This window comes from Salvelinus alpinus, chromosome 8 (assembly GCF_045679555.1).
Source record: "Salvelinus alpinus chromosome 8, SLU_Salpinus.1, whole genome shotgun sequence".
In the NCBI taxonomy this organism is placed as follows: Eukaryota; Metazoa; Chordata; class Actinopteri; order Salmoniformes; family Salmonidae; genus Salvelinus; species Salvelinus alpinus.
Window position 1 is genome coordinate 76,679,020 of NC_092093.1, and position 24,758 is coordinate 76,703,777.

General features: G+C 44.3%; 1 protein-coding gene across 4 annotated transcripts in view; it reads left to right on the forward strand.

Annotated features, from left to right (window-relative positions):
• LOC139583730 (partitioning defective 3 homolog) overlaps positions 1-24,758 on the forward strand; it is a 599,078-nt gene that overhangs the window by 321,410 nt on the left and 252,910 nt on the right. For all 4 annotated transcript variants that reach the window (XM_071415128.1, XM_071415130.1, XM_071415129.1 and 1 more), the window contains 2 exons: positions 20,752-20,940; positions 22,991-23,161. In XM_071415128.1, the coding sequence (XP_071271229.1) occupies positions 20,752-20,940; positions 22,991-23,161 (360 nt within the window). The remainder of the gene's footprint in view (positions 1-20,751; positions 20,941-22,990; positions 23,162-24,758) is intronic.

The window sequence follows — 24,758 nt, forward strand, 5'->3', positions numbered from 1 at the left end:
TGCTTAGTCCCTTCCTGTACTCCCTCTTCACCAACGACTGCATGGCCAAGCACAACTCCAACACCATCATTAAGTTTGCTGACGACACAACAGTGGTAGGCCTGATCACTGACAACGTGAAACAACCTCTCCCTCCGTGTGAGCAAGACAAAGGAGCTGATTGTAGACTACAGGAAAAGGAGGGCCGAACACGCCCCCATTCACATCGACGGGGCTGTAGTGGAATGGGTCGAGAGTTTCAAGTTCCTTGGTGTCCACATCACCAACAAACTATCATGGTCCAAACACACCACGACAGTCGTGAAGAGGGCACGACAACACCTTTTCTCCCTCAGGAGACTGAGGGAAGAAAAGAACTGCTCAGCATCCGACCGTAAGGCGATACAGAAGGTAGTGCATATGGCCCAGTACATCACTGGGGCCAAGCTTCCTGACATCCAGGACCTATACAGTAGGAGATGTCAGAGGAAGGCCCAAAATATTGTCAAAGACTACAGTCACCCAAGTCCAAGTCATTGACTGTTCTCTCTACCGCACGGCAAGCGATACCGGAGCGCCAAGTCTAGGTCCAAATGGCTCCTTAACAGCTTCTACCCTCAAGCCATAAGATTGGTGCATATTTAATCGAATGGCCACCCGAACTATTTACATTGACCCCCCCTCCTTTGTTTTTACACTGCTGCTACACACTGTTTATTACCTATTGCTACACACTGTTTATTACCTATACATAGTCACTTTACCCCTATCTACATGTACAAATTACCTTGAATAACCTGTACCCCTGCACATTGACTCAGTACCGGTACCCCCTGTATATAGCCTTGTTATTGTTATTTTATTGTGTTATTTTATTTTTTTAAACTTTTTCTTGTACATATTTTCATAACTCTATTTCTTCAACTGCATTGTTGGTTAAGGGCTTGTCAGTAAGAATTTCACGGTAAGGTCTACACCTGTTGTATTCGGAGCATGTGATCAAAATACAATTTGATTTGATTTTTATTTAAACCTAAAACCAAAAAAAGGGATATTGGTTACTCTTTCTCTTCTCTTCACTCCTCAACCATTACTTTATTAAGAATCCCATCATAGAGACACAATACTTCTCTTCCCCCTCCCTCCCTCTTTCTCTCGCTTTTTCTTTCTCTGTCTCTATCCCTTTCTCCTGAGAACTTTCCTAAGTGTGTGTGTGTGTAGTGTAGATGAAAGAGTGCAAACTAGCACACAGCTGCTTCAGTACTCTCCTTTTCACATTAGCGTTAAGGTGCTATGCCACACACACACACACACATACAGAGAGAGACTGGCGCTTTCATGGATCTCAGTAATCCATACAAGTATGTTCATAAAAATCTGATTAAGAGGACAGGGCTCCACCGCTGACAGTTACTGCAAATAAAGTATAGTGGAGAGAGGAGAGGAACTGGTATTGCCTCACAGTCACACTGTGTGTGTGTGTGTGTGTGTGTGTGTGTGTGTGTGTGTGTGTGTGTGTGTGTGTGTGTGCCTGCCTACATACTTGCGCGAGTGTGGGTCACCATAAACACATCATCCAGGCCCCCATCCACTACAGTGCAGTTCTAAATCATAGCGTGAGTAACGTGGTACATTACTTTAGGCATACTGCTGTCAGAGAGGAGAGAGAGAGAGGACATTTCCCACACACACAGGATACAGCCAAATAAATCAACATTTAGAGGATCAGGTTTGTCTTGTTGATATTTGTGATGTTTAATGTCAGTGGTGAATCAGGCACGACATCTCTTTATTGGTAGATTGTGGGAGGCGGCATGTGTGTTTTATAGGAATTAATTGACCGTGCCTTATGTTTGCTTAAAAGCAATTTTAATTACAGAATGTAAGGTTTAATGATACTTCCATCAAAACTATGTGTCCTCACAACAGATCAGAAAAGATAAATGGCGATTGTTGAGTAGTTGAATAGGGTCGAGTATTCCCTTTATTCGGCAGGCGGCCTAGTGGTTAGAGCGTTGGACTAGTAACAGAAAGGTTGCAAGATCGAATCCCCGTGCTGACAAGGTAATATCTGTCGTTCTGCCTCTGAACAAGGCAGTTAACCCACTGTTCATAGGCCGTCATTGAAAATAAGAATTTGTTCTTAACTGACTTGTCTAGTTAAATAAAGGTAAAATAAATCAAATACAATTTCATTACGTTTGCCTTTGCTGTCGTGCTCTCTCCCTCCCTCTCTCTCTCTCTGTCTCGCTCTTTCTCACTCTTGCTCTCTATCCATGACTTGGGGGCAGCGACAGACATTTTCAAAGAGCAGCGAGCGGATGCGGTAGAGCAGATGGACTGACTTATTGATAGGTCCGTCATCGCTAGCCTTTACCCATCGCTGTCCAAACCCGACGGGAGCAGAGGAAAATGAGCTCTGACACCTCAGCCCATCCTTGCCCAACCCCTCGCCCTTCACAGAACAGAAAATAAGAAGAAGAATAGATGTCTATGAACTGAGGCTTGACTGGAAAGATGTTGAGGAAATAAGGGCTTTAGATCAATGGCTGCTATACCCACTACCGAAGAATTAGAGCTCGGGGGTGTGAGGCAGGGTGAGGAGGATAATAACAGATGATGTGAGCTCCAGAGGGATTGCCCCTGGTGGGGGGAGGTTAACACGAAGGCCCTTCCTGGCCCCAGACGGCCTCATCAGTGGCCTGGCAGGGGAGGATGTGAGGAGTGACGGCAGTCAAATTCCACGTGACCGTTTAGTCACAGTAATCAGGCTTCTCCAAGCTGCTGATGGTCATTAGTAGCCTACCAAACTTGCTAACTGCCTGGTACTCAGCACTCTATTGTCCCTCTAATCTCTCTGACATAAATGTAATCGAAAAATCGAATCAAACACTTCATGAGAGACTATGAGCTCATGTTGCGCAACATTTCTATAGGATATGCAATTGCATGAGAAAACAGAGTGATTTCCTATATTAAAAAGAGGAGGATCTCATCAGCTTTCTATAGGCTAGGCCTACTATATTTATTTCTCAACTTTCCTAGTTTTAAGCACATTGCTTCTCTTTACAACAGGAGTATAGTCTACCTGATTGGCATGAAAATGAACCACAGGAAAAACGTCCTCCATTCGCAATATACAGTAAATTCGGAAAGTATTCAGACCCCTTTACTTTTTCCACATTTTGTTATGTTAGGCTTATTCTGAAATTGATAAAATTATTTTTTCCTTCATCAATCTACACACAATACCCCGTAATGACAAAGCAAAAACAGATTATTTTTTAAATTTACAAATGTATATATTTTTTTTAACTGAAATATTACATTTACATAAGCATTCTCAGACCCTTGACTCAATACTTTGTTGAAGCGCCTTTGGTAGTGATAACAGCCTTGAGTTTTCTTGGATATGACGCTACAAACTTGGTACACCTTATTTGGGGAGTTTCTCCCATTCTTCTCTCCAGATCCTCTCAAGCTCTGTCAGGTTGGATGGGGAGCGTCCCGGCACAGCTATATTCAGGTCTCTCCAGAGATGTTCAATCGGGTTCAAGTCCGGGCTCTGGCTGGGCCACACAAGGACATTCAGAGACTTGTCCCGAAGCCACTCCTGCATTGTCTTGGCTGTGTGCTTTGGGTCATTATCTTGTTGGAAGGTGAACCTTTGCCCCAGAGATCCTGAGCGCTCTGGAGCAGGTTTTCATCAAGGATCTCTCCGTACTTTGCTCTGTTCATCTTTCCCTCTATCCTGACTAGTCTCCCAGTCCCTGCCACTGAAAAACATCCCCACAGCATGATGTTGCCACCATCATGCTTCACCGTAGGTATGGTGCCAGGTATCCTCCAAACGTGACGCTTGGCATTCAGGCCAAAGAGTTCAAACCTTGGTTTTACCAGACCAGAGAATCTTGTTTCTCACTTCTGTATTGAGCGAGTCACTGGTATTTCCTGCTTTAGTTTTTGCTTGTAAGCAGGAATCAGGAGGTTATAATTATGGTCAGATTTGCCAAATGCTGGGGGCGAGGGAGAGCTTTGTATGCGTCTCTGTGTGTGGAGTAAAAGTAGTTTTTTTCCTTTCTCTGCTTGCACATGTGACGTGCTGATAAAAATGAGGTAAAACGGATTTAAGTTTACTTGCATCTCCCCGGCCACTAGGAGCGCCACTTCTGGATGAGCATTTTCTTGTTTGTTTATGGTCTTATATAGCTCGATGAGTGTTGTCTTAGTGCCAGCTTCGGTTTGTGGTGGTAAATAGACGGCTACGAAAAATATAGATGAAAATTCTCTTGGTAGATAGTGTGGTCTACAGCTTATCATGTGGTACTCTATCTCAGGCGAGCAATACCTCGACAACCTTAATATTAGACATTGCGCACCAGCTGTTATTGACAAATAAACACACACCCCCACCCCTCGTCTTACTAGACATAGCTGTTCTGTCCTGCTGATGCATGGAATACCCAGCCAACTGAATATTATCCGTGTCGTCGTTCAGCCACAACTCAGTGAAACACAAGATATTATAGTTTTTAATGTCCCGTCAATAGGATAGTCTCAAGCGGAGATTATCCAGTTTATTTTCCAATGATTGCATGTTGGCCAATAGAACGGATAGTCGAGTCGGGTTACCCACTCGCCAACGAATTCCCACAAGGCCCCACGATCTCCGCCCCCTGTATTTGCGTCTCCACGCGAATGACGGGGATTTGGGCCTGGTCTAGGAGAAGCAGCATATATTTTGTGTCCGACACATTAAAGACAAAACCTTTGTCCAGTTCGATGTGAGTTATTGCTGTTCTGATATCTAGAAGCTCTTTTTGGTCATACGAGACTGTAGCAGCAAAATGATGTACAAAGAAGTTACAAACAATGCAAAAATACACAGAAAATAGTACAGTTGGTTAGTATCCCGTAAAACGGCAGTCATCCCCTCCGGCGCCATTATTAATTGATTGCATCTTGGGGCATTTGTGCTTCTAGCCTACTGCCGGGATAATGTGAAGAAATAGCCTAACAGTTTATCAACATTTTAAGCTAAACGTTCTGATCTGTTGCGTGGTTGTATTCATTTGGGATCTATCACATCCCACAACTGCCCCAGATTATGTTTGGAATATTTATTTCTCGGTCAGAATAGAGTAGGTCAATTTTTTTACTATGGGGGATAGTAGACTGACACAGGCTAATGCTTTTGCTGTTAGTTAGGCCTACTCATCCTGTTTGCTGACAAAGTAAATGTGGACAGTTCTTCCAATATCTTCAGTATGTGCCTTGGAATTAGATAAGACACGTATTGTTCCATCCCCCATGTGTCTGTCTTCACTTGTAGCCTGTGAGAAAGACCCAATCACGTGACGGGCATTGGCTAATAAGAATTGAGCTGCTGTACTGAGTGAGAGATGCTATTTTATTCACCTTTGTTCAATTGTATTCTTCATACTATAACATAATGCCACAGAATTTTAAGCAAATCTTGTCTGCTAAATAAACTAGTGTAGGGAGTCCTATTGACTGACAGTGAGTGAGACATGGAGGTTAGGAACTTGGTGAGAGAGAGAGAGAGGCAGGCAGGCAGGCATTGAAAAGCAATCGCCATGGAAATAACAAAAGAACACAAGAGAATCCTAGGAGACCCAACCTGTACTTGATGAAACCTTACCTCTGCACTTCACAGTGCTAAGAAGCTACTCAGGGCATAGTCCCCAGTCAACACAGACACACACACACATCTAGTCCCCAGTCCTCCCTTCTACCTCTCTGAATAATTCATTTCTGCAGACGCAATTACTCGCTACACTAATACCAGGAACGATAGGAGCGGCTGCGTACGGCGGTGTGAGAACATTAAAACAGCACAGCACTCACACGCAATTCCGACATGCAAACACAGAGGCCAACCACAGGACCCCGTCCCTCCCCCCCGCCACAGCACCAACACGCCGTTGTCTGGTTTATTTATCGTCACATTTATCTACCCACCGTGCACCGTGGCTGTGTGTGCTTACAGCCGAGAGCGACATGTCGGCACCCGGACGCCGCAGGCCAAGATTGCATTTCACCTTCCAGTCCTGTGATGAATAAGTAAATGTCACGCCTCAGTAGCTACGCCGGCAGGCTACTGCTGTGCATACCAGGCCTTAAACACAGAGGCAGCCCTGATGATGTCACGAGAAGAAATGTATTCACCTGTTGAGTTGGTTTAGGTTTTAAGCTGCAGTCTGCTGTGCTTCTTGCTATTGCTTTAAAGTGGTTGCCCACTTTGTTGTCCTGAGTAAAGCTGTGTGTGTGTGTGTGTGTGCACACTTTTTTGACCTGAGTAAAACTGTGTGTGTGTTTGCACACTTTGTTGTCCTGAGTAAAACTGTGTGTGTGTGTGCCCACTTTGTTGTCCTGAGTAAAACTGTGTGTGTGTGTGCCCACTTTGTTGTCCTGAGTAAAACTGTGTGTGTGTTTGCACACTTTGTTGTCCTGAGTAAAACGGTGTGTGTGTTTGCACACTTTGTTGTCCTGAGTAAAACTGTGTGTGTGTGTGTGCACACTTTGTTGTCCTGAGTAAAACTGTGTGTGTGTGTGTGTGCACACTTTGTTGTCCCGAGTAAAACTGTGTGTGTGTTTGCACACTTTGTTGTCCCGAGTAAAACTGTGTGTGTGTTTGCACACTTTGTTGTCCTGAGTAAAACTGTGTGTGTGTGTTTGCACACTTTGTTGTCCTGAGTAAAACTGTGTGTGTGTTTGCACACTTTGTTGTCCTGAGTAAAACTGTGTGTGTGTTTGCCCACTTTGTTGTCCTGAGTAAAACTGTGTGTGTGTTTGCACACTTTGTTGTCCTGAGTAAAACTGTGTGTGTGTTTGCACACTTTGTTGTCCTGAGTAAAACTGTGTGTGTGTTTGCGTGTGAATGCGTGGGTTATTTCCATTTGTGTTCCCACGTCACGTTCATTCATTTCAACCCTCGCCCCCCTCACTAATAGCTCCGTCCAACCCCCCCATACTGTATGTTAGCTCTACTATTCTGGTCAGCGTTATTTCCATTCTCTCTAGAACACAGACTCCAGAGATTTGGTAAGAGAGCCCCTTGCCTAGAAATAGAATATATTATTCTATTTATAGGACCCCAATATCCCCCTACTACTAGAATCAGGCCTGGACACTCTGACTCTCTTCCAATATCTATACTAGCTTACTTAGCATGAAGCAATGCAATGTGTTGGTCATGCATTCTAAGTAGTATGCAAGAACAGACATTTAACCCTAGCCCTCATCTAAATAGGCTTTGATAGGCTCGATTACAGCCATATTCTCTAACAGCCGCATCATAAACCATGCTTCATATTTATATCATGAACATAACACACAGCCAATTAACCCTAAGTGCATGCTTATACCGTCAGTCCCTATAGAACTATAGATCGTGCATCCCAAATGGCACCCTATTCCCTTTATCATACTCTACTTTTGACCAGAGCCCATCATAAGAAGGGAACTAAATAGGGAATAGGGTGTCATTTGGGACGCTCTGCATTTTCACATGAAGAACAAATGGGCGTTAAAGGAACATAATGATTCGATGATTCTCCATGGTGACTGTTATGTTCTGTAGTTCTGGATCACACCAGTGTAATTAAGCAGTACATTAAAACCCATCTTATGATCATATCACAGTTGTCACTGATCCATTAGGAGCCATGTCTGCCAAGCAATGAGAATCTTAATTGTGCAGTTAATTACAGTCCTTTCTGAATGATGTGACAGTGGGATTGATGGTTTGTTCCCAGAGAGAGAGAGAGTTTTTCTTCTGCTGGTCCCTATCAAAGGGATCCCCACAATGTTTTCTACCACTCAACTCAAATACAAACTGTAATGGCTGCAATCACAGTCCCCCCATAACCCTAACCCTTTAAATACGTATTGAAATGAAAGGCTGCTGGGTTGGTTCCCTGATATGTCTCTGTAACCAAACAAGCATGACATTGTTTTTCTTTCCCAAACCACGCCAATGAACTTTTATTGAACAGTTTCCAATGGGTCCAATTATCCTCCGCAGATGATATCTCTTGGTTTTTGCCAATCACCCCACAATCTAGACAACACAATTGATAAAACAAAACGAGATATGTTGAAAGTGTCTGTGTGGTACAGTGTTGTTGTGAATGGGCTCCTATACATACTCAAACCAAGTCAGCCTTCCAACCGTGTTGCTAAATAATGAGTGTTTTAATTTCTCTCCGGATGAGAGATGAGACACTTAAGGTGTTGACTCTGTGGTCTGGGCTCCTTCCCTTTTTCTAACAGGGAATAAACTAACACATTCACAGAGTTCCTGGGGTGATCTAACCTTAAAAAAGAGCAGCTGTACAGGTATCATTTCTCATCATCATGCAGTAATGAGAGTAATGTTACATATATCCTGGAAGTCATCAACCCCTGGCTTAACTTCTGACAACTTTTTCTTATTTCCAGTACAAGTGAAAAGATTAGTCACAAACACAGAAAAAAGAAAAGCATTTGAAGGAAGTGGTGCAGAACGACATAGGAACTGACAACCCTCAATTTGATCATAAGTGCAGCCATTACTCTCTATTGTAAGTTGTGTTGACCTTCTCAAAGTATAGAGCTCTCTCTCTCTCTCTCTCTCTCTCTCTCTCTCTCTCTCTCTCTCTCTCTCTCTCTCTCTCTCTCTCTCTCTCTCTCTCTCTCTCTCTCTCTCTCTCTCTCTCGATGACTTGTACAGTAGTCGGAGGGGGCTAATGGTAGCAATTCCATTTCCACTATTTCAGTGCTATCATTTAAGAATCAGAGGAACACAGAAAGGATTTGGGTCATTTGGGGTTCTCTCTCTGTTTCTCCCCCCTCTCTTTAACTATCTCTCCCCCTCTCTTTAACTATCTCTCCCCATCTCTTTAACTATCTCTCCCCCTCACTTTAACTATCTCTCCCCTCTCTTTAACTATCTCTCCCCTCTCTTTAACTATCTATCCCCCTCTCTTTAACTATCTCTCCCCATCTCTTTAACTATCTCTCCACCTCTCCTTTACTCACTTCAATTTCATTTCATTTTAAGGACTTTATTGGCATAATAAACAAAAGGTAAATAAACAATACAACATTTGCAGTAAACATTAGTCACAAAAGTTCCAAAAGAATAAATAAATTTCAAATGTCAGATTATGTCTATATACAGTGTTGTAATGATGTGCAAATAGTTCAAGTACAAAAGGGAAAATAAATAAACATAAATATAGGTTGTATTTACGATGGTGTTTGTTCTTCACTGGTTGGGCTTCTCTTGTAGCAACAGGTCACACATCTTGCTGCTGTGATGGCACTCTGGTATTTCACACAACAGATTTGGAAGATTATCAAAATTGGATTTGTTTTCGAATTCTTTGTGGGTCTGTGTAATCTGAGGGAAATATGTGTCTCTAATATGGTCATACATTTGGCAGGAGGTTAGGAAGTGCAGCTCAATTTCCACCTAATTGTGTGGGCAGTGTGCACATAGTCTTCTCTTGAGAACCAGGTCTGCCTTCGGCGGTCTTTCTCAATAGCAAGGCTATGCTCACTGAGTCTGTACATAGTCAAAGATTTCCTTCATTTTGGGTCAGTCACAGTGGTCGGTTATTCTGCCACTGTGTACTCTCTGTTTAGGGCCAAATAGCATTCTAGTTTGTAAATTCTTTCCAATGTGTCAATGTGTTGTTTCTCATGATTTGGTTGGGTCTAATGGTGTTGCTGTCCTAGGGCTCTGTGGGGTCTGTTTGTGTTTGTGAACAGAGCCCCAGGACCAGCTTGCTTAGGGGGCTCTTCTCCAGGTTAATTTCTCTGTAGGTGATGGCTTAGTTAAAGAAGGTTAGGGAATCGCTTCCTTTCAGGTGGTTGTAGAATTTAACGTCTCTTTTCTGATTTGTTTTATTATTAGCGGGTATCGGCCTAATTCTGCTTTGCATGCATTATTTGGTGTTTTACGTTGTACACAGAGGATATGGGTTTGTCCCATTTTGTGATTTCTTGGTTGGCGAGTGGATACCAGACCTCACAACCGTAAAGGTCAATGGGTTCTATAACTGATTCAAATATTTTATGTTCTTTTTGATGGCATAGCAGGCCCTTCTTGCCTTGTCTCTCAGATCGTTCACAGCTTCGTGGAAGTTGCCTGTGGTGCTGATGTTTAGGCCGAGGTATGTATAGTTTTTTGTGGGCTCTAGGGCAACGCTGTCTAGATGGAATTTGTATTTATGGTCCTGGCAACTGGACCTTTTTTGGAACACCAATATTTTGTCTTACTGAGATTTACTGTCAGGGCCCAGGTCTGACAATCTGTGCAGAAGATCTAGCTGCTGCTGTAGGCCCTCCTTGGTTGTGGACAGAAGCACCAGATCATCAGCAAACTGTAGACATTTGACTTCAGATTCTAGAAGGGTGAGGCCGGGTGCTGCAGACTGTTCTAGTGCCGTGGCCAATTCGCTGATATATATGTTGAAGAGGGTGGGGCTTAAGCTGCATCCCTGTCTCATCCCCCGGTCCTGTGGAAAGAAAGAAATGTGTGTGTTTTTTGCCAAATTTACCCGCACACTTGTTGTTTGTGTACAAGGATTTTATAATGTAGTATGTTTTTCCGCAACACTACTTTCCATCAATTTGTATAGCAGACCCTCATGCCAAATTGAGTCTAAACCTTTTTTGAAATCAACAAAGCACGAGAAGACTTTGCGGGGATCCGTTGCTCTGTTGCTCCTGTGTGAGGTGCTGGGGCTACAGTTGAGGGTGATTTCCTTCAGGGTCCTGGCAGAAATCGGGATTGCTTTCTTGTCGTAAAGGCTGTTCAAGTCCAGGGTGGAGTGGTGGGCCAGGTATACATTTAGGTTTTCAGGCACAGTCTCACGAAATGCTTCATTCACCCGCTGTATGGTGGCAGGGTGAAGTATTTTTGTGGTAGCAGAGTGGAGATAACCACTTGTGCGTTTTGGGGAAAGTGGAAGAAGCTTGTTCAACTACTCCCTTGAGTGCTGTGGTCACCCTTTCCTGCTGGGCCCTCTGGTTGTTTGTGCCCATGTGAATTATGATGTGGCTGGGGACCCTAGTCTGTCCTCTGACAACAGCTCCAGGGCACCAGAGTTTAGCCACTTTGTGTTTGGGAAAAAGTTGATCCTCTTTAATGTAATTGCCTATTGATTCAATGAGGAACACAATCTCTGGATTTTGTGTGTCCCCAGTGGATGTGGGGGGGGGGGGGTGTCAGCAGGGCTATCGGGGGAGGGCTGTTAGGAGGGGGTGGGGTCTGTTGGGTTGGTGGGTCCTGTGTTGTCTGTCCCATTGTGGTGTTGAGGTTGTGGTCCGAGTCTGAGGTGGGCTGTTCTGCTGGCTTGTCTGGGAGAGTGTCCTGCTCTCTGTCACACGTTTTCTTATCCTCGTCTTTCAGTGTCATGTGTGTCTCTTTAAGTTCTCTCCCCTCAGTCCGTAGAGCAGCCAGCTCTCTCAGACAGCCGTACATCTCCACCTTCTGCCCTCTGGGTCTTGTTTTTTTTGTTTTTGTGCTGGTCTGTTTTGTGGGTTTGTTCTGTCTAGATTGGGTGGGCTCTTTGAACTCCACCATGTCTCTCTCCAGCTCTGTGAATTTATCCATCTCAATGATGGAGGAGCATTGTAGTTGTGGGACCTGGGTGTGTTCAATGCTGGTGGGGTGACTATCCTCGTCTGCAGGACCGTTTGAACAGGTGTGATCAGACTCACTCAGGATGGGGGAGTTGTCACATATTTTCCTGCTCTGCACTCTCTTTGATCCCTTAAAAGTCCTGCTGGAACTGCATGAGGATGCCCTGTACCATGACTGTCCCAGACTTGTACACGTTGGCAGAGGTTGTTTCAATTTCCTCAATGTCTAGTATTCTAGTTTTCACCCTGGGCTCTCCTGCTATTGTTGGGCTCACATCTGACTTCACACTTCACACCGCCAGATCTGTTCTGTCCTAGCAGCTTGGTAGCTTAGTATACTTATTTACTTAGCTTTATATAACACAATCACCTAGAGATTGTAGTTTTTTACTTTTTGGCTTCAGAAGTAGCTTCAGACTGAATATTACTCACTCAGTTTTGTGTTGGATGATATTTCCAGGTTCTGCTGTGTTTCTTCTGCAGGTTTTGGTTTTTAGAAGTTTTTTCTTGAAAGTCCTTGGTAGTAATAGTCCATTCAGTTAATTTTGTCCAAAATCAAGGTTTTAGGTCTGGAATTTGGATTTGGATTGAAAGTTTTAATGTTGAGGTTATTATCCTGTATAAGTCCTTGCGAAAAAAATGAAGTTTATCTAAATTTATCCAACTCTAATTCTATCTCCTCTCCCCTCTCTTTAAGTCTCTCTCCCTCTCTCTTTGTCTCTCTCCCACTCTCTTTAAGTCTCTCTCCCCCTCTCTTTAAGTCTCTCTCCCTCTCTCTTTAAGTCTCTCTCCCCCTTTCTTTAAGTGTCTATCCCCTTGGCTTTGAATCTCCCCCCTCTCTTTAAGTCTCTCCCTCTCTATTTTAGTCTCTCCCCCCTCTCTTCAAGTCTCTCCCTCTCTATTTTAGTCTCTCCCCCTCTTTAGTCTATCTCCCCTCTCCTTAACTCTTTCCCCCTCTCTTTAAGTCCCTCTTCACCTCTCTTTAAGTCTCTCTCCCCCTCTCTTTGTCTTTCTCCCCTCTCCTTAACCCCCCCCCCCTCTCTTTAAGTACCTCTCCCTCTCCCACTCTTTAAGTCTCTCTCCCCTCTCCTTAACTCTCTCCCTCTCTCTTTAAGTCTCTCTCCCTCTCTAGGTCTCTCTCCCCCTCTCGTTAAGTCTCTCTCCCTCTCTCTTTAAGTCTCTCTCCCCCTCTCGTTAAGTCTCTCCCTCTCTCGTTAAGTCTCTCCCCCCTCTCTTTAAGTCTTTCTCCTCTCTCTTTAACTCTCTCTCTACCCCTCTCTTTAACTCTCTCTCTCTTTGTCTCTCTCCCACCCTCTTTAAGTCTCTCTCCGCCTCTTTAGTCTATCTCCCCTCTCCTTAACTCTTTCCCCCTCTCTTTAAGGCTCTCTCCCCTCTCTTTAAGAGTCTCTCCCCTCCCTTTAAGTCTCTCCCCCTCTCTTTAAGTCTCTCTCCCCCTCTCTTTAACTCTCTCTCTCCCCCTCTCTTTAACTCTCTCTCTCCCCCTCTCTTTGTCATTCTCCCCTCTCCTTAACTCTCTCCCCCTCTCTTTAAGTACCTCTCCCTCTCCCCCTCTTTAAGTCTCTCTCCCCTCTCCTTAACTCTCTCCCTCTCTCTTTAAGTCTCTCTCCCTCTCTAGGTCTCTCTCCCCCTCTCGTTAAATCTCTCTCCATCTCTCTTTAAGTCTCTCTCCCCCTCTCGTTAAGTCTCTCCCTCTCTCTTTAAGTCTCCCCCCTCTCTTTAAGTCTCTCTCCCCCTCTCTTTAAGTCTCTTTCCTCCTCTCTTTAACTCTCTCTCTACCCCTCTCTTTAACTCTCTCTCTCCCCCTCTCTTTAACTCTCTCTCTCCCCCTCTCTTTGTCTCTCTCCTCCTCTCTTTAACTCTCTCTCTCTTTAACTCTCTCTCTCCCCCTATCTTTATCTATCTCCCCCTCTCTTTAAGTATCTCTCTGCCCTTCTCTTTAAGTAGCTCTCCTCCCTATCCCCCTCTCTTTAAGTCTCCCCCTCTCTTTTAGTCTCTCTTCCCTTCTCTCTCCCCCTCTATTTAACTCTGTCTCCCCCTCTTGTTAAGTCTCTCTCCCCCTCTCTTTAAGTCTCTCTCCCCCTCTCTTTAAGTGTATCTCCCCCTTTTTATAAGTCTCTCTTCCGCTCTCTTTAACTCTCTCTCTCCCCTTTTTTAAAGTCTCTCTTCCGCTCTCTTTAACTCTCTCTCCCCCGCTCTCTTTAACTCTCTCTCCCCATATCCTCAACTCTCTCTCTCCCCCTCTCCTCAACTATCCCCCCCTCCTCAACTATCTCTCTCCCCCTCTCCTTAACTCTCTCTCCCTCTCTCTAAAACTCTGTCTCTATCCCACTCTCTTCAACTCTCTCTCTCCCCCTCTCCTTAACCCTCTCTCTCTCTCTCTCCCGCCCTCTCTCCCTCTCTCTAGAAATCTCTCACTCCTGCATTTCCCCCCAACTCTGAAGAAAAACCTGTACCATCGATCAGTGTGAGCTCCGTGGATTCACTCCAGTGTTTCACTATAGCACTAAGCCTTCCTCTCCTGCTGGGAAAAAACATGGCCATTCTCCTTTAATGGGCCAGGAGATTTAACTGATATTGTGTGTTTGAAGCAGTACAAAATGGTCCCATGTCATTTTCTCCCCGTAAATGTTCTCACCAGCTAGATGAGTTTCTGCCTCATTGTTTACTAGGGCTTTTAGACTGTTTTTTGTTGTTGTATTGCAATCACAGGGCCAAGTTGGGTTCAGAGTCACACACTCACGCACTTAAACCTAAAGTGTGCCAGAAGACAATGCCACTCCGTTAACAACTTTCAAACTGTTTCGGAGCGCACCACCTGTTTTCATTTAGAGCTTTTCAACAGCTGTTACCTATAATTAGGCCTGCCGTTATAATGCCAGAGGAGGGGTGGTGGTGCGTGGCGGCATGGTGGTATTGTACAACTGGCTGATAAACAAAGTCATTTAGGGCAACCTATGAGGACCGAGGACACACTCCACCTCCCGAAGGAAGGGTCCAACCCGGTACCCACCCAGCCTGTCCGAAGGAACAGTAACACACACCCAGCCGGTTGAAGTGTGAAGTCGGACGTACCGAGTGCTTTTTCACTCACCATTAGGTAGAGAGAGCTGTATAGTAGAGTTGTGTTCATAGCCTGTACAGCAGATGTTTAATGTAGGGCTTAATTAAGATGTACTCCAGCCTGTGAATGGAACTGAAAGACTCATGTTTTCATTGTTTGTCACAGACCCATTCTATGTGGGAACATACCATCATCCAACCCACTCCATTGAAATAATGGGCAGCATTGAGTGAATTAGAGCACGACCCAGAAACTCCAGTATATCTGTCGCTCAGATTGAGCTATGCTGCTGTTACACCCTTTGTGCTGTTTGTTGTAAAACTATGCAGACATACGCGCGCACACACACACACACACACGTCCCACCCTGCCATTTGTTATAAAACTATACAGACAGACATGTTGATTGAGCTTCCTTCCACCACTTTACCCTCCTGATCCCATTTCATTAAAACTGGCTTAATTCATCCAATATGGTCCATACATTAAGCCTGGTGCAATAATATCCCTATAGGTCAAGCATGTTTACCTCTAAACCTGGCCCACACACACACACACACACACACACACACACACACACACACACACACACACACACACACACACACACACACACACACACACACACACACACACACACACACACACACACACACACACCCCCCCCCCCCTGGGGTCTTAAGCTACCCATGCCCTCATTAGTCTAGGTGACTAAATCCATTCTTCTTCGTGTGGGGTGTGCCCCAACCAGCACACTGGGGATGCGTTCCAAGTAGCACCCTATTCCCTACATACTGTTCTATGTTTGACCAGAGGGAACAGGATGCCGTTCTCTAGTTCTGTGTTTGTTTTAGGTCTTATTGCACCTGAATAGTCCTGATCCGCATTAAGCCAAAGGTGTTTGATAGTCACCCATTATCAGCAGTCTGTCGTCGGGTAGAGAAAGAAACAGAGCAAAAGGGAATTTGTGTTACAATACTACTTATCATGCATGGGCCCTCTTTGCAATTACATCCTTGACTGATTTCTTTTTAGGCTTTGAAATTCATTTTCAATGACCTTTATGTCACCAAATTTGGTCGTGTGTGTAGAAAAGTTTCCAGGGCTGTTCATTGTTTCAAGCGGTGATGTGCAGAAAAGCCTTTGAGGTGTGTGAAAGGGGGAGAGGATAATGTTTCTTCATTCACTTTTCTCTTTCTTTGGTTCTCTATTTATCTCTCCTTTTCTGCACTCTTTCTCTCACCAAACACACAAGCACATATTCTACCCTTAACCATAAACCCCATAGAAATAGCATTTGACCTTGTGGGGACTAAAACCTCCACAACACACCCTGTTAGCAAGTGACAAGCAGCAAGGTAGAAGAAAGACAAACCCCCCCACTTTGTATGCAGGGGGCTCTGGTACGGTGGACTGCTCTGTTTCCACTCTGATCCCTCCTATGTTCCCTCCTCTTTCTCTCCTCAGACAATATCATTTACCCTCTCTAGGACAATGGGACTTAATGAATGCATGCCACCCATGCTGACTGTTCATTATTAATAAAGGACCCACAGCACATAATGGGCTGTGGCTGGGTCAATCGTTTATAGAGGAATGGATGGCAGCCAGGCAGGTTGTTCTTCCTGTGTGAAGGAATGGCTGTGTCTTGGACTAGACTGGTGCACACGGACCCAGTGTAGCTACTTGACTACTAGTGCTGAGAAGCAGTGGACTCTACTGAAATACATATGACATAGAATACCTGAGCTGTATGTTAGTGTTACCTAATGGTGCAACAGTAATCAGTGTTACGCCACAAGAGATGCTGTATTGACTTCACAGCGTAGCTTTGAACTAACCTGACACCTTGGAACCTATTCAAGCGTTACGTTGACGTATTCACCTGCTCTTACACCAGTGCAGTTGCCCCGTGTTTTCTTCAGGAACATCCAGCGATCTCTTTTGATGGATCGGAGCCCTTTCTGTTGAGCTGTGTTCCCTTCACTCACATCAGGGTGGAGCTGCTGGCAGCTGGCTTGAAAAACACGGTTGTCTGCCAGCGCTTGTTCCTAGCTGATGTAAATGTTACAATGCTTCTCTCTCTCATTCACTTACTCAGCCTTCCCTTCCCGGAATACAGATTGTGTGCGAGCGAGGATGATTATTGCATTGTCATTTTGCCGAGAACCACACAAAAAGTGGTCCTCTAGCCAATTATGACCGATTTAATTTATGGCATCTAATATATTAAACAGCTGAGCTAAAAGCCTCTCCGGGGACATAACAGTAATTTAGCATCTTTTTAATAACAACTCTTCATTAATAATAAAGACGTGGTTTGACGAATGTTGGCAATTTATCCAACTAGTTCTGAGTGTTTTTGAAAGCATAGTATATCTTTTTTTTAACTGTTGCCATGGTCACGTCAACAAGGACACATAATCGATCGTAGCATAAAGAGTTGAGTTAAAGTCTCGGGGCTTGTCAGAGCACAGCTGATTCAGATTGGCCCCATGATGACAGATGATATAAAACTCCAAACGAAAGGTTAATGGCTGGGTTACTGTTTGTTTGAATCGAACTAAAGCCTTGGCTGCATTCTGTATAACGTTGAATAAGGCCTATGAGGTCATGCTATACTGAACCATTATTAGCTGGGGGGTTTGAGCCCTGAATGCTGATTGGCTGACAGCCGTGGTATATCAGACCGTATACCACGGGTATGACAAAACATGTATTTTTACTGCTCTAATTATGTTGGTATACATTTTATAATAGCAATAAGGCACCTCGGGGGTTTGTGGTACAGTATATGTCCGGATCTCTGGCAGTCTCTATGGGGGTGCCACAGGGTTCAATTCTCGGGCCGACTCTTTTCTCTGTATATATCAATGATGTCGCTCTTGCTGCTGGTGATTCTCTGATCCACCTCTACGCAGACGACACCATTCTGTATACAACTGACCCTTCTTTGGACACTATGTTAACAAACCTCCAAACGTGTTTCAGTGCCACACAACACTCCTTCTGTTGCCTCCAACTGCTCTTAAATGCAAGTGAAACTTAATGCATGCTCTTCAACCGATCGCTGCCCGCACCCTGCCGCCCAACTAGCATCACTACTCTGGACAGTTTGGACTTAGAATATGTGGACAACTACAAATACCTAGGTGTCTGGTTAGACTGTAAACTCTCCTTCCAGACTCACATTAAGCATCTCCAATCCAAAAGGTAATCTAGAATCGGCTTCTTATTTCGCAACAAAGCCTCCACTCATGCTGCCAAACATACCCTCATAAAACTGACTATCCTACCGATACTTGACTTTGGTGATGTCATTTACAAAATAGCCTCCTGCACTCTACTCAGCAAATTGGATGTAGTCTATCACAGTGCCATCCGTTTTGTCACCAAAGCCCCATATACCACCCACCACTGCAACCTGTATGCTCTCGTTGGCTGGCCCCCGCTACATATCCGTCGTGAAAACCCACTGGCTCCAGGTCATCTATAAGTCTTTGCTAGGTAAAGCCCCGCCTTATCTCAGCTCACTGGTCACCATAGTAACACCCACTCGTAGCACGCGCTGCAGCAGGTATATTTCACTGGTCATCCCCAAAGCCAACACCTCCTTTGGCCGCCTTTCCTTCCAGTTCTCTGCTGCCAATGACTGGAATGAATTGCAAAAATCACTGAAGCTGGAGACCTATATCTCCCTCACTAACTATAAGCATCAGCTATCTGAGCAGCTTACCGATCACTGCACCTGTACACAGCCCATCTGTAAATAGCCCACCCAACTACCTCATCCCCATATTGTTATTTTTTTAACTATTTTGCATGCCAGTATCTCTACTTGCACATCATCATCTGCACATCTATCACTCCAGTGTTAATGCTAAATTGAATTATTTAGCCACTATGGCCTATTTATTGCCTGATCTCCCTAATCTTACAACATTTGCACACACTGTTTATACATTTTTCTATTGTGTTATTGACTGTACTTTTGTTTATCCCACGTGTAACTCTGTGTTGTTGTTTTTTTGTCGCACTGCTTTGCTTTATCTTGGCCAGGTCGCTGTTGTAAATGAGAACTTGTTCTCAACTGGCCTACCTGGTTAAATAAAGGTGAAATAAAAAAATAAAACATATATATACCACGGCTACGGGCTGTATCCAGGCACTCCGTGTTGCGTTGTGTATAAGAACATCCCTTACCTGTCGTATATTGGCCATATACCCCCTCGTGCATTATTGCCTAATTATACTATCACATGCGGTAGAGTAAAGTAGTCGAGGACAAATAACTACTTTCTGCTGGTAGTGAGGAAGGATACTTCTCTCTCTCTACCTGACCTGTGCCCACTCCCTATCACCTTGCTGTAGGATATGAATAGTGATTTCCTGGCATGGTCCTCCAGTGGTGGTGTGTAATGGAAGGGCTGTGTGTTGAAATGCACTGTGATTAGAAGGATTCAGGGGCCTGTATTTACTGAGGGTCCAGTCATCCAGTTCATGGTCCAGAGGGGTTAGGGGGGCACAGCTGAGGAATGACTGGGGAATGGGGGCTCTCTTTCTCACACACACACACACACACACACACACACACACACACACACACACACACACACACACACACACACACACACACACACACACACACACACACACACACACACACACACACACACACACACACACACACACACGGGAATAGGGTGTCAGGCCACGCTAGGTGTTGAAAAAAGCTTCATGCACCTGAATGCACCACTGCATCCTAATAACTCAGCCGCTGAAAACCTGCTTTGCTCTCACTCAGCAGCTGTGAAGGGCAGACACCTGGCTTTTCTGTGTGTGTACGTGTGTTTGTGTGTGTGCAGAGCAATACTTTCATCAGTAGTGTTATAGGGGTCTTGGAGCATGGGTCCCAGGGTTGATTGCTCCTGTTGTTTGCATTATTTCCCTTAATAGACCAGCCATGGCTATATCTGCAAGGCACACACGCGTACACACACACTCACACACGACAGCACATGATGAAGGCTTCATATCCCTCACAGATCACACTTTTCATCATTCATTCAATAACACCCCTCAAATGTATTCACAGTATTGAACAAAGCAATGTCGTAGCAGTACTCCATTCCTCTTTGTTTTATCATTCGCCAAACTTTTATTGGTTTTAAATTAAAAGCTTTTTTCATCTTCAGAGCAATACTAGTGGCTGCAGATTCCTCTGCACACGCTAGTGATTAGTATGCATGAGCGGTCCTGATATTAGGTGAAATTGTTTTCATATTCAAGACAAGCTCTCTTCCTGTCCGTCACAATGAACCATATTCTGTCATGCACAGAGAAATATCATTACTGTCTTTTTTGATGTCGCAGGTGTTTTCCCTCCGACCTCTCGTTCCCCTTACTTATCTGTCTGAAAGAAAGGAAGAAAAAAAATTGCAATTTGTAATGACCTTAGTTAGCAAAAGCCTTTGATTTTTACGCCTCTCCTTTTGAAATTCCCTTTCCATAAACATTCGTAGAGAAGGGAGAATAAATTGAGTTTTGACACCCGTTTTGGTCGAACGTCTTCCAGTCTCAGTGGGTTTTAAACAGGTTTCACCCCCAAGCAGTGTGAACACACTGAGACTAAATGCAAATTTTAACCTCTCCTTTCTTTGAAAATGAACTCTAACAAAACATCCCACAGAACATCAGATCACTTAATGTATATGTTGGACCTCAAACGCCTGACGAGAGATCATCTTCTAAAGATGCACGGTGTGGACGTCAAAGGGAAAATGCTGTTGTTTGAGCATAAAATGGATACCTGGTGTTTTCAAAGTATCTTTGATCCTGGTTCTCACACAGAGAGAGCTTATGACTGTGACAGCGAATTAGCGGCGGTCTCCTAGACAGAAAGGAAAAATGACAATGACAGCCACAATAAGATATGACACACACTCATCTCATCTCGGCCTCTTTTTTTCTTCTCATCTTTCTCTCTATATTGTTTCTTCTCTACCTATCCACCTCCCTCCCCCCTCTCCTTATAGAAGTCAGAAGAAGAGGACCTGGTGTTGACCCCAGATGGTACCAGGGAGTTCCTGACCTTTGAGATCCCTCTGAGTGACTCGGGGTCGGCAGGTCTGGGTGTCAGCGTCAAGGGCAACCGCTCCAAGGAGAACCACGCCGACCTGGGCATCTTTGTCAAGTCCATCATCAACGGAGGAGCCGCCTGCAAGGTGAGGATCGCACATCCTTGTGTTCCATGGTTGATACATATACATGATAAATAAACCCTAATAAATGACAATTCAAATGTTTACCTTTGAGTAATTTAGCAGACGCTCTTATCCAGAGCAACTTTCATGAGCAATTAGGGTTAAGTGCCTTGCTCAAGGGCACACCAGCAGATGTTTCACTGGGATTCGAACCAGTGACCACTAGGCTACCAATGTCTACACTCCTCAAAGAAAATACTCATGAGGTGCAGTAAGAATGAATAATGACTGTATTCGACTTCTGTTATGTATTGTCCTGTATTATCTAGTCTCCTATAGTTTGTTCATTACTCTGATGGTCATTCACTTAAAGAAATTGTCAAGATTACAGTGGGGAGAACAAGTATTTGATACACTGCTGATTTTGCAGGTTTTCCTACTTACTAAGCATGTAGAGGTCTGTAATTTGTATCATAGGTACACTTCAACTGTGAGAGAGAGAATCTAAAACAAAAATTCAGAAAATCACATTGTATGATTTTTAAGTAATTAATTTGCATTTTATTGCATGACATAAGTATTTGATACATCAGAAAAGCAGAACTTAATATTTGGTAGAGAAACCTTTGTTTGCAATTACAGAGATCATACGTTTCCTGTAGTTCTTGACCAGGTTTGCACACACTGCAGCAGGGATTTTGGCCCACTCCTCCATACAGACCTTCTCCAGATCCTTCAGGTTTCGGGACTGTCGCTGGGCAATACGGACTTTCAGCTCCCTCCAAAGATTTTCTATTGGGTTCAGGTCTGGAAACTGGCTAGGCCACTCCAGGACCTTAAGATGCTTCTTACGGAGCCACTCCTTAGTTGCCCTGGCTGTGTGTTTCGGGTCGTTGTCATGCTGGAAGACCCAGCCACGACCCATCTTCAATGCTGTTACTGAGGGAAGGAGGTTGTTGGCCAAGATCTCGCGATACATGGCCCCATCCATCCTCCCCTCAATACGGTGCAGTCGTCCTGTCCCCTTTGCAGAAAAGCCTCCCCAAAGAATGATGTTTCCACCTCCATGCTTCACGGTTGGGATGGTATTCTTCGGGTTGTACTCATCCTTCTTCTTCCTCCAAACACGGCGAGTGGAGTTTAGCCCAAAAAGCTATATTCTTCTCTTATCAGACCACATGACCTTCTCCCATTCATCCTCTGGATCATCCAGATGGTCATTGGCAAACTTCAGACGGGCCTGGACATGCGCTGGCTTGAGCAGGGGGACCTTGCGTGCGCTGCAGAATTTTAATCCATGACGGCGTAGTGTGTTACTAATGGTTTTCTTTGAGACTGTGGTCCCAGCTCTCTTCAGGTCATTGACCAGGTCCTGCCGTGTAGTTCTGGGCTGATCCCTCACCTTCCTCATGATCATTGATGCCCCACGAGGTGAGATCTTGCATGGAGCCGCAGATCGAGGGTGATTGACCGTCATCTTGAACTTCTTCCATTTTATAATTATTGCGCCAACAGTTGTTGCCTTCTCACCAAGCTGCTTGCCTATTGTCCTGTAGCCCATCCCAGCCTTGTGCAGGTCTACAATTTTATCCATGATGTCCTTACACAGCTCTCTGGTCTTGGCCATTGTGGAGAGGTTGGAGTCTGTTTGATTGAGTGTGTGGACAGGTGTCTTTTATACAGGTAACAAGTTCAAACAGGTGCAGTTAATACAGGTAATGAGTGGAGAACAGGAGGGCGTCTTAAAGAAAAACTGTGAGAGCCGGAATTCTTACTGGTTGGTAGGTGATCAAATACTTATGTCATGCAATAAAATGCAAATTAATACTTAAAAATCATACAATGTGATTTTCTGGATTTTTGTTTTAGATTCCGTCTCTCACAGTTGAAGTGTACCTATGATAAAAATTACAGACCTCTACATGCTTTGTAAGTAGGAAAACCTGCAAAATCGGCAGTGTATCAAATACTTGTTCTCCCCATTGTACATGTCCTTATCGTTATGCGTTGTAAAACAGGTCATATATATATATGATCAGATCACACCCTTCTCTTTTGTGTGGTTGATCAGGATGGCCGACTGAGAGTCAACGACCAGCTGATTGCCGTCAATGGCGAGTCGTTGCTAGGGACGCCCAACCAGGATGCCATGGAAATGCTTCGCCTGTCCATGTCGACGGAGGGCAACAAACGAGGGATGATCCAACTCATCGTTGCCAGGAGGGTTGCCAAGAGCAACGAGGTAATGAATGCACCATTGTGAGACTCTAAGGTCATTCCGTGTGTGTGTGTGTGTGTGTGTGTGTGTGGTGTGTCTGTGTCTGTGTTAAGCTTGGAGTCAATTCCATTTCAATTCCATTTCAATTCCAGGCAATTCAGGAAGTACAAAAAATTCAAATTCAATTCAAAGCTTTTCATTGTGGAATTTGGTTGGACCTCAACCCTCAACCCTCAATGGACCTCAACCCTCATGTGTGTATGAATGAAATAGAGAACTAATTGTCTTTATCATGAAGAGCAGATGTTTTAATTGTTTGGCCTTAGCTGAGCTTCATAGGTTGATATTAGTGGTATTGGGAATGAAAGAGTTGATCTCTTCCCCCGCTCCTTTACTACTTGTGCTGCTTGACTTGTCAGACAGTCGAGTGGAGTGGGTGAGAACGAGAGAGGGATGAGAGAGGGATTGATGGATGGACCACTTGTCTGCTTTGAATGATAAACAAGGGCTTTATGATTGACTTTTACCTTGCCACCTATCTCTGTCTATCGCCCTCCTTTTCTTATCTCTGTCTATCGCCCTCCTTTTATCTCTGACTATCGCTCTCCTTTTCTTATCTCTGTCTATCGCCCTCCTTTTATCTCTGACTATCGCCCTCCTTTTCTTATCTCTGTCTATCGCCCTACTTTTCTTATCTCTGTCTATCGCCCTCCTTTTCGTATCTCTGTCTATCGCCCTCCTTTTCTTACCTCTGTCTATCACCCTCCTTTTCTTACCTCTGTCTATCGCCCTCCTTTTCTTACCTCTGTCTATCACCCTCCTTTTCTTACCTCTGTCTATCGCCCTCCTTTTCTTACCTCTGTCTATCGCCCTCCTTTTCTTACCTCTGTCTATCGCCCTCCTTTTCTTATCTCTGTCTATCGCCCTCCTTTTCTTACCTCTGTCTATCGCCCTCCTTTTCTTATCTATGTCTATCGCCCTCCTTTTCTTATCTATGTCTATCGCCCTCCTTTCCTTGGTTTGGTTCTTTGAGATAGCCAGAGAGACACCTGCAGGAGCTCTACTACCACCATGCAAATCTTCACAGCAAAGATCCTATTTTGATAATCTAACTCTTCTCTGCTTTTGGACCCATTGCATATGGTTGACTTGACAATGTGGGGCGCTATGATATGGCGAGAGCCACTTCAATAGTGGATGATTGGCAGACAGAGGCAGACACAGCCCACCACAATGTGCAGATAGGAAGGTTGGACTTTGAGAAAGAAAGTGAATTAAAGTGAGGAGTTGTTATCAGGCTGAAGCAGAAGTTGAGAGGATCGAAAGTAATTCAGACCGTGGAATGTCCTAGCCCAGATATGGTTTTGATAGGTGCTGCTGGCTTTCGGATATATCAAAAAAGATCAAGTCCCATCACTCAACCCTGAATCTATTTATGTTTCTCTATTAACCAGCAGTCGAGCTGCTCTCATAACATCTTAAAAAACGAATTTATCTTTCAGAATACATTTCATTGGCTTTGAAGTGGTGAAGCAAATATATTATGTTGGTATCTATGGGGAGATAAATTGATATGGGAATGGGCTGATTATGGAGATGAGCTGGTTTTATTCAGTGGTGA